General features: G+C 71.0%; 2 protein-coding genes across 12 annotated transcripts in view; one reads left to right on the top strand and one right to left on the bottom strand.

Moving 5' to 3' along the window:
* DOCK6 (dedicator of cytokinesis 6) overlaps window positions 1-16,636 on the top strand; it is a 48,037-nt gene continuing 31,401 nt past the window's right edge. For all 9 annotated transcript variants that reach the window (XM_089774716.1, XM_089774715.1, XM_089774713.1 and 6 more), the window contains exons 1-14: window positions 1-153; window positions 5,547-5,637; window positions 7,057-7,232; window positions 9,177-9,245; window positions 9,849-9,960; window positions 10,091-10,303; window positions 10,807-10,892; window positions 11,201-11,267; window positions 11,819-11,968; window positions 12,052-12,132; window positions 12,726-12,882; window positions 13,359-13,483; window positions 14,019-14,112; window positions 14,314-14,476. In XM_089774716.1, coding sequence (XP_089630842.1) covers window positions 110-153; window positions 5,547-5,637; window positions 7,057-7,232; window positions 9,177-9,245; window positions 9,849-9,960; window positions 10,091-10,303; window positions 10,807-10,892; window positions 11,201-11,267; window positions 11,819-11,968; window positions 12,052-12,132; window positions 12,726-12,882; window positions 13,359-13,483; window positions 14,019-14,112; window positions 14,314-14,476 — 1,628 coding nt within the window. In that variant the 5' untranslated portion in view covers window positions 1-109. The remainder of the gene's footprint in view (window positions 154-5,546; window positions 5,638-7,056; window positions 7,233-9,176; window positions 9,246-9,848; window positions 9,961-10,090; window positions 10,304-10,806; window positions 10,893-11,200; window positions 11,268-11,818; window positions 11,969-12,051; window positions 12,133-12,725; window positions 12,883-13,358; window positions 13,484-14,018; window positions 14,113-14,313; window positions 14,477-16,636) is intronic.
* Window positions 14,447-16,188, bottom strand: ANGPTL8 (angiopoietin like 8). 3 transcript variants are annotated; one of them, XR_016348164.1, is made up of 5 exons: window positions 15,913-16,188; window positions 15,346-15,516; window positions 15,025-15,135; window positions 14,574-14,670; window positions 14,447-14,541 (listed from the first exon to the last, which is right to left on the bottom strand). XR_016348164.1 is itself a non-coding variant. In XM_089774720.1 (4 exons), exons 1-4 carry the CDS (start codon window positions 16,186-16,188, stop codon window positions 14,644-14,646), a joined length of 585 nt encoding a protein of 194 aa, XP_089630846.1. In that variant the 3' UTR covers window positions 14,447-14,643. The 3 variants fall into 3 exon arrangements, 1 of the variants encoding a protein (XP_089630846.1); XR_016348165.1 differs by having other exon boundaries at window positions 14,574-14,667; XM_089774720.1 differs by having other exon boundaries at window positions 14,447-14,670.

Below are 16,636 nucleotides of genomic sequence, written 5' to 3'. Positions count from 1 at the left end.
CATAGGGGCCGGGGCGCTCCAGGGCTCGGCCGGCAGGGGGCGGCGCGGTGCGGGCGGACGGACCCGGAAGGTGCCGCCCAGCCCGGCCCGGCCGCAGGGACGGAGCCACATGGCGGCCCCGGAGCGACGCGCCTTCGCCCAGCGCATCAGCCGGTGAGAGCCCCCCCGCGGGCCCCCCCGGCAGGGCCCCCCGCCCTGCGCCCCCCCGCGGGCCCCCCGGACCCCCCAGCGCCCCCCGCCCTGCGCCCCCCCGCGGGCACCCCCGCCCTGCGCCCCCCCCCGCGGCCCCCCCGGACCCCCCAGCGCCCCCCGCCCTGCGCCCCCCCGCGGGCCCCCCCGGGCACCCCAGCGCCCCCCGCCCTGCGCTCCCCCGGGTACCGTCGGGCCCTGCGCCCCCCTGGCACCCCCCAGCCCCCCCGCCCGGCACCCCCTCGGGCCCCCCCGCCCCGAACACCCCAGCGCCCGCCCGCCCTACGCCCCCGGTCTCGCCCCCCCCCCCCGGGCCCTTGCCGGCGTCCCCCCTGCGCTCAGCGCATCAGCCGGTAAGAGCCGGGGGTGCCCCTGCTCCGGGCCCCCCACCCAGCGCCCCCAGGCCCGCCCCTTGGGGCACCCACCCACAGACCAGAGCACCCTGGGGCACCCCCAGCACTGCAGCTGCCCCTCCCCCTCAGTCGCTGGTGTCCCCGGATCCTCCCCGCAGGGCCCCTCCTGCCAGGTGCAGGCTGGGAGGGGTCCCCCAAGATGCGCATGGGGGGCTAGAAAGCTTCCTAGCGGGGGGGGGGGGCCAGTCCCCTGCCAGGTCCCAGTTGGCATCTCCCTGCCCCCCAGCTAGAAGTGTGAGCCCCCCCCCCCCCCCGCCAGATGGGAGCCTTTTTCCAAAGATGTGGGATCGGGGGTCCTGGGAACTGGAGTCCCCCTCCCCCTGCAGAACGTGCGAGCTGAACCCCAGCCCCAGCCCGAAGGACAGGGCTCCCAGCTCTCCCTGCCTGCTTCGCACGCACGCGTCCTCTCGTGAAATGCTAGTGTTGCACGGGGGCCGGGTTGGTGCCCGAGCCTCACGCTGTCTGTGGCCTGGCAGACTCTGTGTTTCAGTAGGGGGGCGCCTGGTCAGGTGGGATATCCCTGGGGTTTGCCTCCCGCCCCAGCGTGTGGGTGGAACCTGGTCTGGACGGGGCTTGGGAAGGGGGCCAGGCGCAGAGGAGCCTCGTATGGCCGGGCTGTCGACGCTGCCTGGCCCGCACTGGCCCTGGGGCCCGCACGAGCCGGCGAGCGCCGTGCAACGAGAACGGTCGCACCAGGATCTTCACTAGGGTGCCCCTTTGGAGCCTGGCGCCTCCCCCCTTCCCGGCCCGGCGCCGTGCAACGAGAACGGTCGCACCAGGATCTTCACTAGGGTGCCCCTTTGGAGCCTGGCGCCTCCCCCCTTCCCGGCCCGGCGCCGTGCAACGAGAACGGTCGCACCAGGATCTTCACTAGGGTGCCCCTTTGGAGCCTGGCGCCTCCCCCCTTCCCGGCCCGGCGCCGTGCAACGAGAACGGTCGCACCAGGATCTTCACTAGGGTGCCCCTTTGGAGCCTGGCGCCTCCCCCCTTCCCGGCCCGGCGCCGTGCAACGAGAACGGTCGCACCAGGATCTTCACTAGGGTGCCCCTTTGGAGCCTGGCGCCTCCCCCCTTCCCGGCCCGGCCGGCCAGCCCCTCGCTGGCATGTTTGTTGCTTCCTGGCGGAAGGAAATTCGGCCCTTTCCTGGCTCCCTGTTGGGCTTTGTTGGGTTGTCTGCTTTGGCGAGTGTGTGTGTGTGTGTGTGTGTGTGTGTGTGTGTGTGTGTGTGTGTGTCAGTCATAGAATCCCAGGGCTCGCAGAGACCTCAGGAGGCATCAAGTCCAGCCCCCCGCCCAAAGCAGGACCAATCCCAACTAAACCAACCCAGCCAGGGCTGAGTCTGTCTCTCTGTGCCTGTGTGTGTGTCTGTCTCTCTGTGTGTCTCTCTGTGCCTGTGTGTGTGTGTCTGTGTGTCTCTGTGCCTGTGTGTGCGTGTGTCTGTGTGTGTCTGTGCCTGTGTGTGTGTCTGTCTCTCTCTGTGTGTTTCTGTGTGTGTCTGTGTCTGTCTCTCTGTGTCTGTGTCTCTCTGTGTCTGTCTCTCTGTGTGTCTCTGTGTCTCTCTGTGTCTCTCTGTGTGTCTGGCTTTTCCTCCAGTTTGTGAAGCGCAGGGCTAATGCTCCGGGCCGGGTCTTGCAGGCAGGCAGCCGGGCGCTCCGTCCCGCCGGTCGCGTTCAGGTAGCAGTTAGTGGACGTTGAACTGCGCCGGCTTCGTTCCCTGCCTGCGGGCTGGGCTTTGGGCAGCGTCTCTCTCCCTGCCCTCCCCCCCCCCCCCCCCGTGCGGCTTGGCTCCCCAGCCCGGCGGGCACCGGCCAGTCGTGGGCGCGAGTTGCTGGGGAGCAGGAGGGACACGGCCGGCCCGGGGGTGACCTCGCTCACTGGCCGCGAGCCGGCAGTAGGTGCAGGTGAATAATTCAGGGGCTCCGGGCTCTCCCTCCCCTGCTGCTCTCGGCTTCCTCTTCCCCCGAGCCGGGCGCAGGCGGGGTGTGGGCCAGGCAGCCCGTGGGGCACTTGGCGGGGGGGCGGGGGGCTGCAGGATACCTTGGGCAGGTCTCATTTGCTTGTCCCAGGGACTTGCCTGGCCCCGTCCCTGCAAATCACAGGCCTCAGCTCTAACCACTGCGCCAGCCTGCCCCTGCTCTCTCTTGGCCCCTGTTCCTCCAGCTGCCAGAATGGGCAGAATGTTCTTTTCACCCCTCCTTGTCCCAGCAGACTGTCACCTTTCCGGCCGGGGCTCTGCGGCACTGGGGGGGGGGGGGTCCCTGGTCCGGGATCCATGCAGCTCTTGGCACAGTGTGTGGGGGGGGGGGGGGGTAAAGATCCATTCTCGGGCAGGGCACCCCAAGGTGCTCTCACAACACCCATAAGTGACACAGTGTCTGGCCTGTCCCTGAGCTCGACTCCCCCCAGCAGGTTGTTTCCAGCCCCGGGCCCCCAGAGCTGGCCTGTGGGTGCGCTCAGCCTGGGCCCGCCAGCTCCAACCTGCTCCTGTCCAGCGCCCTCCGGTTTCTCCAGCCTCCCTTGAGCTCGTCCGGCCCCAGGCAATTGGTACCACAGCAGAGCAGCCTGCTGGGCGACGCGGGATGGGTCACGTCACTGCCCAGTGCCTCAGTTTCCCCTCCTGCTCTGTGCCTTGCTGGGATTGATTGTAAGTGCCTTGGGGCAGGGCTTGTCTCTGGGCAGCAGGAGGCGGGGTCCCGATCTGGGTCCAGGGGTTCCCCTAGGGCGCATCACTTGGGTTGGGGTTTTTCCAGGCCTTTCCCACCCCCTCCGTGCCCGGAGTGACCATGGAGGTGTCGCCTTGGTGACTCAAAGACCAGCCTGGCCTTGCTGGCTTTGAGCCAGTGTCCTTCTTTGCCTCAGTTTCCCTGTCTGAAAGGGCCCCACTGTGTCCTGCCCCGTGGCTGGGCCCCCGGACTTGCAGAATCCAGGGCTCCGGGGAGCCGCTGTGGGGCCTGACCGTACGCAGCCCCCCGTCTGGATTTGAACGTGGCTGGGGCAGGAGGCGCCACGTGCCCTGGTTCCCGGCCTGAGTGCGTCTGGCCCTGGCTTCCGGCCGCCCCAGGACTGGAGCTGGGCCCGCCCCATAGGGGGCGCTCTCTCCTTGGGGGTGCCGAGCCCCGTGCCCCACTAGGGGGCGCTGTGCCCCCTTTGCACGTGCTCCCATCCCTGGGCGCCGAAATCCCGACGCTGCTCACGACGGCCTCCCGCTGGGGGCGCCGCTGCCCCGGCGTGGGCGGCCCCGTGCGAGCCCCCGGAGCCCGCGCCCGTCTCGGGGCCCCGTTTGCTTTGGGGCGCGGCCGGCGGAGGCGTTTGGTTTTATTGTCCCGGGGTAGGAGGCCGGGGTCCTGCCGGGGTTTGCTCGGGACCCTGGGCCTGCCTGCTGCCCCGACAACTCTGCCCTCCCCATCAGCCCCCTCCTCCTTGGACCCAGAGCGTGGGAGCCCGGCTGGAAAACAGCTGCTGAGCCGGGCGGGGGGAGCGCGGGCGGCAGCAGCTGCTCCGTGGCAGCTGGTGGTACCAAGTGGCACTGCCTAGCGCTGCCACCCGGGCGGATGCTGCCGCGCTGATGGTGGCCGGGTATTGAGCCGGGCCTCGGACACCTGGAGGCGTCCCCGGTTCCCCCCCGAGGTCTCTCGGGGCCTCGGTTTCCCAGGGGCGAGTGGGGACCCAGAAGGCGCCGTGGCCCCGTTTCTGAGGGGGGTGGCTCGGGCCCTTGGTCTGACTGATACCCCCCCCATTGAAAAGTTGAAATCTGACTCGTCGTCCCCCCCCCCCCCCGAGCTAGGGATGGAATCCAGGAGTCCTGGCTCCCAGCCTCTCCCCCCTCTAACCACTAGGCCCCACTCCCCTCCATACACATTGTTGCTTGAAGCAGGAGACCTGCCTCGCCCCTTACAGCAGCTCCCGGGTCCCCAGCCCGCCCGGCGCCTGCGCTCTGTGCCCCGGGGAGGGCCTGGGCATGGGGCCGCCTGGCAGCACGGGGAGCCGGGGCAGGGCTCGCTCGTCTCCTTTCGCACGGGGGGCCTCTAGGAGGGGTGGCCCCTCTGTGCCTGGGGCGCAGGACTCCTGGGTTCTCTCCTGCCTGCGGGGTGTCCCGGGGCAAGCCCCTGCACTGCTCCGTACCTCAGTTTCCCCATCTGTACAATGAGGCGCATGGGGAGCTCCTGTGGAGAGAGCTGGCAGATCTGCTGCCCCCGTGCCCGGTGTGTCCCCCCCCCCCCCCCCAGCAGGGTGGTGTGTTGTGGTATTGCGTAGGGGCCCCCCGTGATTGGATTCCCGTGGGGTCGGGCGCTGCATAGGCCGAGTGAGGGACGGCTCTTGCCCCCATGCGCCCCATAAAAGAGAGAAGAGACAAAGGCTCGTATCCTCATGTTATAGGTGGGGAAACTGAGGCACAGGGCCGCACTGGTACTTGCCCAAGGCCACCCAGGGAGTTGGTGGCAGAGCCCGGGCGTCCTCAGGCGCATTGCGGAGAGAAGGGGGGTGAAAATCCAAGCTCTGAAGAACCAGGGATGCTCCCCCGGACTTGCCAGCGCTACCCCCGGCCTTGGAGCGACTCGCGGAGCCAAGCTGGGCGGGGAGGGGCTGGGAAGTGCCCCTCCCCCGGCTCAGTAACGTGTAGCGCAGGCCTTGCTGGATCCGGTCTGCGCTGGCGGGCACGGGGAGGGGCTGCCAGCCCGGACTCCTGGGGTCTGTTCTGCGTGGCTGTGTGCCCTAGCGGTTAGACCAGACGACCGGGAGACAGGAAGGCCTCCTGGGGTCTGTTCCCAGCTGTGACTTGTTGGGGGACTTTTCCCTGCGCTGTGCCTCAGTGTCCCCTGCTGCGGGGCAGGGCCGGCTGTGAAGCTGCAGGTGCCCAGGCCAGCCTGCGGCCCCGGCGACGCCGGCTCTCTGGGCTCCAGGCCTCGCCCGGGCGGCTCCCGCCCTGACCCGACTCTCTTGCAGGACGGTGGCGGCCGAGGTGCGGAAGCAGGTGTCCCGGGAGCACGGCGCGTCCCCGCAGCTCTCCAAGAAGCGCAGCAGCTCCCAGCAGCTGGTAAGTCGTGTCTCCCCCCCCCCCCCCCGCCCCCCCCCCAGATCCTGGCTCTGCCCGTGGCCCAGCCACGTTGGGGGACCTTAGTGCCGGCTCCTGCCATTGGCTCTACCTCCCCGGCCCCGCCCTGCCCACGGCTCCTGCTGGCCTGCGTGGCTGGACACCCCACGCTCCGTGCATGGTTCGTGGGGGCCGGGAGCTGCGGGCATTGAACCTGCGGGCGCGGCGGGGAAAGGCCCGGCCTCTCCTGCCTGCTGGGAGCCGCTGCCGGAGCCGGCTCGTGGCCCCTGCTCGGCAGCAAGGCCGTGGCAAGGCGCGTGGGGGCTTGTTTACCGCTGGGCAGGGAACAAGGACGAGCCTCCCATACAGCCATTCATGGTGGAGCTGCTAAGCAGGGCAGTGGGGTCTAGTGGTTACAGCGGGGAGGGGCTGGGAGCCAGGACGCCTGGGTTCTCTCTCCAGCCCTGTTGGTCCCTCTCCCGGGGGGCCCCCCTGAGCCTGGGCGGGAGGCTGGCCTGGCGCCAAGCGAGAGGACGCCGGTGCGCTGTAGCGCTAACCGCCTCGGTTTCCCTTTCCCTTTCCCGTGTGGTTTCGGTGTCTTGCCCTCACTTCCTGCCTGGCTGCTCTGTGCTGAGATTCCTCCGGCACAGCTGGCCGGTGTTACCCGTGGCCCTGTGCCCGCCAGCCAGGGCGGCCCCCGCCCAGCCCGGATGCGCCCCCCCCCCCCCCCCGAGCTGGGAGCACGCCCAAGGGGAGCGGTGTGGGGGGCGCTAGGGGGTGGTGTATTCCCAGTCAGTGCATCTCGCTACAGGAGCCGGGTGCGGTACCCAAAATATACCCAGTGTCTGAGCGTTGGTGGAAGAACCCAGGAGTCTCCTGCTCCAACCACTAGGCCCCCCTGCCCTCTCAGAGCCGGGGAGAGAACCCAGGAGTCTCCTGCTCCAACCACTAGGCCCCCCTGCCCTCTCAGAGCTGGGGAGAGAACCCAGGAGTCTCCTGCTCCAACCACGAGGCCCCCCTGCCCTCTCAGAGCCGGGGAGAGAACCCAGGAGTCTCCTGCTCCAACCACTAGGCCCCCCTGCCCTCTCAGAGCCGGGGAGAGAACCCAGGAGTCTCCTGCTCCAACCACGAGGCCCCCCTGCCCTCTCAGAGCTGGGGAGAGAACCCAGGAGTCTCCTGCTCCAACCACTAGGCCCCCCTGCCCTCTCAGAGCCGGGGAGAGAACCCAGGAGTCTCCTGCTCCAACCACGAGGCCCCCCTGCCCTCTCAGAGCCGGGGAGAGAACCCAGGAGTCCTGGCTCCCTGCTCACTGCTGTCGCCGGTAGCAGGGGAGAAGCTCTCGCCCTGGGGGCCCGGGCAGGGGCCTGCGAAGAGCTGGCCTTGCTGTGCTGGGACCCCCCCCATGAACGGATCTGCCCCCAGGTGCCGCTGACGGAGGTGGTGGAGCCGGTGGACTTCGAGGAGTACCTGGCGGCCCACCCCCCGGAGGTGGAGCCTGGCCCGCTCCGGGACCTGGTCGAGTTCCCTGAGGATGACCTGGAGGTGGTCCGGGAGCCCCGGGAGTGTCGCACGCTGGAGTCGGGGGTGCCCGACGAGGGGTGGGTGTCTGGGCCGGGGCTTGCTCCTGAGCAGTGTGTGGGGGGACCGGCCCTGATGCTCCCTTCGGCCGCGGGTTAGCACCTCAGTACTGCCCAGCCACCAGCAGGGGGCAGCGCGTCTAGCACAGGGCTTACGTCTCACAGCGTTTAATGTGTGGCCACCACTCCCAGTGCGAGCGCCAAGTGTGGTCCTCCCTAGGGGGAAACTGAGGCACCAGGGGCCTCACCAGCCTGTAGTGGGGAGGCTCCGACGAAGCAGCATGGCCTGGGCTACACAGACAGGAGGGGCGGGGCTCAGGCTAAGGGGCGGGGCTGCAGCTATACAGACAGGAGGGGCGGGGCTCAGGCTAAGGGGCGGGGCTGCAGCTACACAGACAGGAGGGGCGGGGCTCAGGCTAAGGGGCGGGGCTGCAGCTACACAGACAGGAGGGGCGGGGCTCAGGCTAAGGGGCGGGGCTGCAGCTATACAGACAGGAGGGGTGGGGCTGCAGCTACACAGACAGGAGGGGCGGGGCTCAGGCTAAGGGGCGGGGCTGCAGCTACACAGACAGGAGGGGCGGGGCTCAGGCTAAGGGGCGGGGCTGCAGCTACACAGACAGGAGGGGCGGGGCTCAGGCTAAGGGGCGGGGCTGCAGCTACACAGACAGGAGGGGTGGGGCTGCAGCTACACAGACAGCAGGGGCGGGGCTCAGGCTAAGGGGCGGGGCTGCAGCTATACAGACAGGAGGGGCGGGGCTCAGGCTAAGGGGCGGGGCTGCAGCTATACAGACAGGAGGGGCGGGGCTCAGGCTAAGAGGCGGGGCTGCAGCTATACAGACAGGAGGGGCGGGGCTCAGGCTAAGAGGCGGGGCTGCAGCTATACAGACAGGAGGGGCGGGGCTCAGGCTAAGGGGCGGGGCTGCAGCTATACAGACAGGAGGGGCGGGGCTCAGGCTAAGAGGCGGGGCTGCAGCTATACAGACAGGAGGGGCGGGGCTCAGGCTAAGAGGCGGGGCTGCAGCTATACAGACAGGAGGGGCGGGGCTCAGGCCAAGGGGCGGGGCTGCAGCTACACAGACAGGAGGGGCGGGGCTCAGGCCAAGGGGCGGGGCTGCAGCTACACAGACAGGAGGGGCGGGGCTCAGGCTAAGAGGCGGGGCTGCAGCTATACAGACAGGAGGGGCGGGGCTCAGGCCAAGGGGCGGGGCTGCAGCTATACAGACAGGAGGGGCGGGGCTCAGGCTAAGGGGCGGGGCTGCAGCTATACAGACAGGAGGGGCGGGGCTCAGGCCAAGGGGCGGGGCTGCAGCTACACAGACAGGAGGGGCGGGGCTCAGGCTAAGGGGCGGGGCTGCAGCTATACAGACAGGAGGGGCGGGGCTCAGGCTAAGGGGCGGGGCTGCAGCTATACAGACAGGAGGGGCGGGGCTCAGGCTAAGGGGCGGGGCTGCAGCTATACAGACAGGAGGGGCGGGGCTCAGGCTAAGGGGCGGGGCTGCAGCTACACAGACAGGAGGGGCGGGGCTCAGGCTAAGGGGTGGGGCTGCAGCTATACAGACAGGAGGGGCGGGGCTCAGGCTAAGGGGCGGAGCTTAGGTTGTACAGCCTAGAGGGATGGGGCTAAGGGGTGGGGATTTGGAATATGAGCGCTCATGAATTCTTGGCTCCCAGCCCATGGCCCGCCCCCTGCCTCGCCCCCTTGCCGGCCCCCTGGGACTGGCATGGCCCCGGCCTCGGGGGCACTTTGGGATGGGCCATTTGAACCCTGTCCCCCTCCCCCCCACGCCTCCACCCAGGGCTAAGCTAATGCTCCCGCCAACGAGCGCGTTGTAATTAATGCCGGCAGAGACTGCCAGCCCCCTTCCCCCGCCTCTCGAGTCACCCCACTGCTACAGGTGGGGAAACTGAGGTAGGGGAGGGGGCGGGACATGCGGCCGCTGACTCGGCGCGTTTCCCTCCCGCCAGTTTGCTCGATGGCCGCGTGCGGGCCGCGGTGCAGGTCTACACGCAGGACTGGCTCGTGGTGCGGAGGAAGTAAGTGGCCGGGGCGCCGGCGCCGGGTGAGCCGAGCCCTCGGTCCCCAGGGCCTGACGGCTTCTCGGTGCTGTGGAGCCGCTCCCCGCGGGCGGAAATGGCTGCTCGTTCCGTGCCTGGCGGGAGGCCAGGGGGATGGGCCCAGCACGCCAGAGCTGTGCCGGAGCCGGCTGCCCGCCGTGGGCTCCGAACCCCCGGGAACCGGATCTGCTCAGCCCCTGCCGAAAGGGGCCTTGTTTCTCCCGGGGCTCCGTCGGCCCGGCCTGGCTCGGCTCTGCCTGGTTCCGGAGATGGGTGCGGCCAGGGACAGCGGGCAGGTCGCCATCCCCTGCCTGTCCGTCCGTCAGCCCACGTTACCCAGCAGCTGAGTCCTGTTCTTCCAGATAGGGAAACCGAGGCACGGAGCCCCCGGGGGTGTCAGAGCTGCTAGCGGGCACAGGTGGGAGATGGCCACGCCCGCTCCCTCCCTTGGCCGGAGGCACCCGCAGGGGGTTCCCCCACCATGCTGGGGCGACTCTGCCCCTTCCCTGGGGCCAATAGCCTGCTGGGGGCGTGGGGGGCGCCGGCTGGGCGCTGAGCGTAACCCAGGCTCCCCGTGCCCAGGTACCAGCCCCTCAGCACCATGTGCAGCCCCCACACGGCCGAACGGCAGCGGCAGCGCCAGAGGGGGCTGCCCCGGCAGGTCTTCGAGCTGGACCAGGCGGAGGAGGAGCCGGTGAGGAGGCTGGGGGGGCGGGGAGCGCCCCTGGGGGGGCCTGGCTGGGAGGGGCAGTGCTGGGGCCGGGGGACTGCGGGCTGGGCCAGCCTGGGGGGGGACCGGCCCAGACGGCTCTCTTCCCCCCCAGGAGGAGCTGAAGCGCCGCTCGCCCTCCCTGGACGACACGCCCCGGGGCAGCTGGGCCTCCAGCATCTTCGACCTGCGGAGCTCGGCGGCCGACCCGCTGCTGCTGGCCCTGCTGGAGCCCACGCCCGTCGAGGAGGTGGACCGGCGCAACGAGGAGCTGCGCAAGGAGAACCGGCCCCCGGAGCTGCTGGCCCTCTTCCCCATCCCCGACGAGGTGAGTCCCGCCCGGCGCCTGCCTGAACTGGGGGCAGGAAACAGCTCCCCCCTCCGGCGCGCTGGGCTCTTGGCAAACCGTCCCCAACCCAGAGAGCTCCTGAGGGGAGGGGAAACTGAGGCACGGGGGCTGTGACTTGCCATGGGTGGCACGTGGGGTGGTGGCAGAGCCGGGCGGGGACGGCTGGGGGCGGCGGCGCGGGGACGGCTGGGGGCGCCGGGCGGCGGCGCGGGGACGGCTGGGGGCGGCGGCGCGGGGACGGCTGGGGGCGCCGGGCGGCGGCGCGGGGACGGCTGGGGGCGCCGGGCGGCGGCGCGGGGACGGCTGGGGGCGCCGGGCGGCGGCGCGGGGGGCGCGCGGGCGGCGGCGCGGGGACGGCTGGGGGCGCCGGGCGGCGGCGCGGGGACGGCTGGGGGCGCCGGGCGGCGGCGCGGGGGCGGCTGGGGGCGCCGGGCGGCGGCGCGGGGTTCGGGGGCCGCTCTCACGGCTGCGCCGGCCGGCAGGACGAGGCGGTGGAGCGCTGCACCCTGCCCGAGGAGCCCCGGGAGCACTTTGGCCAGCGGATCCTGGTGAAGTGCCTGTCGCTCAAGTAAGTCGCGCTCCTGGTGGGGTGGAGAGGAGGAGCGGCCGGGTGTTGGGGGCCTGGGATGCTCGTGCTGAGCTTTGCTCGTCTCTGGGGCTGCGGGCGTGGGGGGTGGGGCGGGGGGGCGTAGTGATGGGGAAACTGAGGCGCTGGAGGTGGGGCTTGGCCATGACTGCAAAGTGAGTCAGGGCAGATCCAGGAATGGAACCCAGGTGACCCGGCTCCCAGCCTGCCCGGCCGCAGTGGGGTGGGGCCCCCAGGGGGCTGTTGGTTGTGGGGCTCGCCCTGACCCGCCCACGTCTCTCTGGCACCAGGTTTGAGATCGAGATCGAGCCCATGTTCGGGACCCTCGCCCTCTACGACGTCAAGGAAAAGAAAAAGGTGCCAATGGCCCAGTGAGCCAGGCATGGGGTGGGGGGCAGGGCTTGGGGGGGAGCCTGGGCTGTATTGTCTAGGCCAGGGGCAGGCATGTGGGTGAGGGGCGGGGCTTGGGCCAGGGGCGGGGCAGAGTTGCAGGTGAGGGGTGGGGCCTGGGCAGGGGCAGGGATGCGTATGAGGGGCGGGTGAGGGGCGGGGGCAGGGATGCGGGTGAGGGGCGGGGCCTGGGGGGCGGGGGCAGGGATGCGGGTGAGGGGCGGGGCCTGGGCGGGGGCAGGGAGGGGCAGGGAGGGGCGGGGCCTGGGCAGGGGCAGGGATGCGGGTGAGGGGCGGGGCCTGGGCAGGGGCAGGGATGCGGGTGAGGGGCGGGGCCAGGGCAGGGATGCGGATGAGGGGCGGGGCCTGGGCAGGGGCAGGGATGCGGGTGAGGGGCGGGGCCAGGGCAGGGATGCGGGTGAGGGGCGGGGCCAGGGGCGGGGCCAGGGCAGGGATGCGGGTGAGGGGCGGGGCCTAGCACGGGCCGTCTCCTGCTCTGACTTTTGCTCCCTCCCCAGATCTCGGAGAACTTCTACTTCGACCTGAACTCGGAGCAGACGAAGGGGCTGCTACGGGCGCACGGCGCCCACCCGGCCATCTCCACGCTGGCGCGCTCCGCCATCTTCTCCATCACCTACCCCTCCCCCGACATCTTCCTGGTGCTCAAGGTGAGCTCCGCTCCCGGCCCCCGCTCTAACCGCTGGGCCCCGCTGCCCTCCCCCGTGGGTCACGCTTTGCTCGTCTCCCCCAGCTGGAGAAGGTGCTGCAGCAGGGCGACATCGGCGACTGCTGTGAGCCCTACATGGTCCTGAAGGAGACGGACGCAGCCAAGGTAGGGGCAGCCCCGGGGCCCGCTGGGCTGTGACAGGTGGGGCGGGTCCCTCGAACTCGGCCCCTCCACCCCATGCCTGGGCCTCTGTCCCAGGGCCTGAGCACAGGCCAGGCTGTTTTCTGGGGTCCCAATTGTCCCTGCCTCTGCTCCAACCACTAGACCATACTTCCTTCCCAGAGCTAGGGAGAGAGCCCAGGAGTCCTGGTTCCCAGCCCCTGCTCTAACCACTAGCCCCCACTCCCCTCCCATAGCTAGAGAGAACACCCAGGAGTCCAGGTTCCCTGTCTCCTCCCCCCTCCCCCCCCGCGCTAACCACTAGCCCCTACTGCCCTCCTGGCACTGGGGAGAGACCCCAGGCGTCCTGGTTCCCTGTCCCCCCCCCCCCCGCTAACCACTAGCCCCTACTGCCCTCCTGGCACTGGGGAGAGACCCCAGGCGTCCTGGTTCCCTGTCCCTCCCCCCCCCCCCCCCCGCGCTAACCACTAGCCCCTACTGGCCTCCCGGCACTGGGGAGAGACACCAGGCGTCCTGGCAGTCGGTGCTCCCCAGGGGCTGGGTGGGGCTGAGCTGGTTTCTCGCGGCCCCCACCCCAGAACAAGGAGAAGCTGGAGAAGCTGCGTGGGGCGGCGGAGACGTTCTGCAGCCGCCTGGGCCGGTACCGCATGCCCTTCGCCTGGACGGCCATCCACCTCCTGAACATCGTTAGCACCGCCGGGCCCCTGGAGCGCGACGCCGCGGAGGCCGAGAGCGGTGAGCCCTGCCATCGGCCCCCCGAGCCGGGCCTGGGGCCCAGGGGCTCTGCCCTCCCTCAGTCTGAGCCCTGTGCCCCAGCGTGGCGCTAGGGGCTGGGCTGCAGGGAGGGGGAGGGGGCTCGGTGGGGTCTGGGCTGCAGGGAGGGGGAGGGGGCTCGGAGGGGGGCGCTGGGCTGCCGGGGGGGACTCGGTGAGGGGGTGGGGGTTTGGGAGGGTGTTGGGCTGCAGGGGGCTGATCTGTAGCCAGGTCCCAGGGATTGGCAGAGGCGCCACCTGGCCCTGGGGGTGCAGAGGGCAGCAGGTTGGTGCCAGGCAGCTGTGGCCCCACCCCAGAGGTGGCTGCATTTCAGTGGCAGGCAAGACACCCATCATCTTCTAGCCCGGGGTGGGGGAGCCAGGGCAGTGCCTGGGGCTTGCTGGGCCGCCCGTGGAGCCCCCCGGCCCGTGGTGAGCGCCCCCCTCCTGTCCCGGCAGAGCGCAGGGGCACCTGGGCAGAGCGCAAGCGGCGGACGCTGGAGCGCGGCAGCGCCGGGGAGGAGCTGGGCAGCTTCGGCAGCTTCCGCCCGGCCACCCTCACCGTCACCAACTTCTTCAAGCAGGTGACAAGCGCCCCCTGCTGGTCACGGTGGGGATTGCATGGCCCTGTTGGGGGCAGGGCTTAGGGGATGGAGGTGGGGTACTTGGGGCGCAGCTGCTGTGGGTATGGCTGGCCATATTGGATTTGGGGGCAGGGTGATTGGGGGCAGTATGGGATCGGGGGCAGGTCAGTGTGGTGGTATGGACCAACAGGGTTGTATGGACTCGGGGTGGGTAGGGGGAGGTGGGAGAGGTTATAGGCTCGGAGAGATGAGGGAGGTATGGGCTCTGGGGGCGGGAAATGAGGGTAAGGGCTTTGGGGGGGGCAGGGAGATGGGGGGGTATGGGCTCTGGGGGCGGGGCGATGGGGGGGGGGGGGGGATGGGGGGGCTGGGGGGCTGGGGGCGGGGCGATGGGGGGGGCATGGGCTCTGGGGGCGGGGGCGATGGGGGGGGGGCATGGGCTCTGGGGGCGGGGGCGATGGGGGGGGCATGGGCTCTGGGGGCGGGGGCCCGACGCGGCGGCTCTTCTCGCCCTAACGCCCGCGGGCCCATGCAGGAAGGCGACCGCCTCAGTGACGAGGATCTCTACAAGTTCCTGGCGGACATGCGGCGCCCGTCCTCGCTGCTGCGCCGCCTGCGGCCTGTCACAGGTGGGGGTGCAGGGGGGCGGGGGCACCGAGGGGTCCCGCGGGGGAGGGGGACACGTTGCCTTGCTGGGCGAGGGCCCGTACGCGGCAGTAAGGCCCCCGGGGGCGGAGCCTGGGGGCAGCCACAGAGCCCCGCCCAGAGGGCCGGGCAGCGCGGGGGGCCCCCAGGCCCAGCTCCTCACGCCCCCCGGCCTCTCCTCCCAGCTCAGCTGAAGGTGGACATCTCGCCGGCGCCCGAGAGCCCCCCGTACTGCCTGTCCCCGGAGCTGCTGCACGTCAAGCCCTACCCGGACCCCCGGGTGCGGCCCACCAAGGAGATCCTGGAGTTCCCGGCCCGCGAGGTCTACGTGCCCCACACCACGTACCGGTGGGTCGCTTTATTTCCCAGGGCGGGGGGGGCCTCACCCACCCGCCGCCAGCTGGCCCCTCGTCTCGCTGGCCCCTCGTCTCGCTGGCCCCTCGTCACGCTGGCCCCGTCCGTCCCGCGGCCGGCTGGCCGGGTGCTCGTGGGGCAGGGGGGCGCCGGGGGCCCGCTCATGTCCTGGTGCGGTGCTGCAGCTGCTGGGGGAGGAGGGGAGGGTGAGCGGGGGCTGGGCAGCAGGAGGGGGAGGGGTGAGCCCGTGGGGCAGCCAGGCGGGACTGGTGTTGCTGGGACGCTGCCCTTCCCCCACCCTGGGCAGCGCCCGAGGGAGCCGACCGCTTTGGGCTCCGACAGGCCTGGCTCTGCCCCCTGGCTCCAGGGCCATGGATCGTAGGCAGCGTGGGCTAGTGGCTAGCACGAGGGCTTTGGGACACATGGGTTATTCCCAGCTGGGCTAGGCCCCTCTCTGCCTCAGTTTCCCCTCGGGTAGCAGCTTGTGCCTGCCCCCAGCTCATCCGCGCCGAGCTCCCCCGACCCCCCTCACGGGGCCTTACCTGCTCCCGGAGCCGGGCCAGCTGCTGCGCCTGGCGGGCCGCTCGCTGCTGCTGGTGCTGGGTCGAGCCCGCCAGGGCCCGGAGGGCGAGGCTCTGCTGCTCCACGTGCATCTGGGGAGGGGCAAGGGGGTCAGACCTGGGGGAGCTGAGCGGGTTGGACACGGGCCAGGGGACCCATGGTGCCCCCCCGCCCCTGGCTCCACTTGGGTTAACCCCCCCTCCCCCGCACCAGGCGTCAGCGTCTCTCCCAGGCTGGGGCTGGGCAGATCTGGCCTGCGAGTCCCTGGGGCCCGGCCCTTGGGGCATCCCAACGGGCGTTACCTTGAGAGCAGCCAGCTCCACCGCCCCGTGCCGGGGACCCCTGCGCGCCAGGCTGGCCAGCGTCCGCTCCAGCTCTGTCAGCCGCTCCGCCAGCAGGAGGAGCCCTGCCTGGGCCCCCTGGAGGGCCTGGGTCCCGCCGTGGGTCTGCAGCCGCAGCGCCAGCTCCTCCACCTGGCGGGGGGAGAGCAGAGGGCCGGGGGGCTCGTCCCTGGGGTGTTGCGAGGGACCCGGGGCAGGACATCAAACGCCTCCTGCCCCTGGGTCTGCTGCGGAGGGCAGGGCAAGGCCATGTCGTGCCTCAGTTTCCCCCTCTGGGGCTGGTAATCTTGCCCCACTCTCCGGACTGATGGTGAAGGGCTGGGTGACGTGGGAGATGCCCCAAAATCTGCTTGGGCCCCAGGGCCAGGATCCAGGCTGGCCTCCCCTAGGGCTGTGCCGGCACTAACCCAAAGGCCCCGGCCATAATGTTGGGGAAACTGAGGCATGGCACTGGACCCCGAGATCGTGAAGAAGTGACACAGCCAGGAATAAACGCTCCCCCCCCCCTCCAGTGCCGCGGGTGGGTACCTTGAGCCCCTGCACTGCCCCGCGCAGCTCCTCCGCCCCCTGCCGGGCCTGGCGCGCCTGGTGCCACAGGGCCCCCAGCGAGTGCTGGCAGAGCCGGAGCCGGCGCCCGGCCTGCTCCAGCTGCTGCCCCGTGGCGCTGTAGGTCTCGTGCAGCGCCTGGCTGAGCTGTAGCACCCCGTACACCAGGACGTCCAGCTCCTCCTGCGGGGCTGCCCCTGGGGGGGGCCGGGCCGGGCCGGGGGGCAGCAGCGCCAGCAGCAGCACCAGGCTCCGCATGGCTCCGGCGCAGGCAGGCGGGCAATGGCCTGATGCAGACGTGGGATTGGGAGGGCGGCGTGGGGCAGGCTGTCTGGTGAGTGTCTCCTCCCTGCCGCCAGGCAGACTTTGGCAGCTGGCGCTGCGCCCGCCCCCGTCCCGCCGGCCGCCCTGGGTCACGGGGCCCTGGCCGGGGCAGGGCGCTTGCGAAAGGGGCGTGCGTCAGGGGGGCAAGGGGAGGTGAAGAGGGCAGCCCACAGGTGTTCACCAGCGCTCCCTGCAGCTGGCGTGGGGGGGGGGGCCTGGGGGGCAGCCATTGATCTCACAGCTAGAGCCTGCTCGCTTCCCCGAGCCACGGAGAGAGCCATGGAGTCCTGGCTGCTGGGCCCTCTGCTCTAACCGCTAGCCCCCACTGCCCTCCCCGAGCCACGGAGAGAGCCACGGAGTCCTGGCTGCTGGGCCCTGTGCT

Source organism: Pelodiscus sinensis, chromosome 31 (assembly GCF_052426305.1).
Source record: "Pelodiscus sinensis isolate ZL-2025 chromosome 31, ASM5242630v1, whole genome shotgun sequence".
Lineage (NCBI taxonomy): Eukaryota > Metazoa > Chordata > Testudines > Trionychidae > Pelodiscus > Pelodiscus sinensis.
This window is presented reverse-complemented; position numbering and strand designations above follow the sequence as displayed.

What these genes read in the sequence shown, in the direction of transcription:
- ANGPTL8 (XM_089774720.1), bottom strand. Translation starts at nt 16,188, where the DNA reads ATGCGGAGCCTGGTGCTGCTGCTGGCGCTGCTGCCCCCCGGCCCGGCC. An exon ending in TGGAGCTGGCTGCTCTCAAG is followed by an intron (nt 15,136 to 15,345) that starts GTAACGCCCGTT and finishes GCCCCTCCCCAG; the next exon opens with ATGCACGTGGAGCAGCAGAG. An exon ending in TGGCCCGGCTCCGGGAGCAG is followed by an intron (nt 14,671 to 15,024) that starts GTAAGGCCCCGT and finishes CTCCTCCCCCAG; the next exon opens with CAGCTGCAGCACCGCACCAG.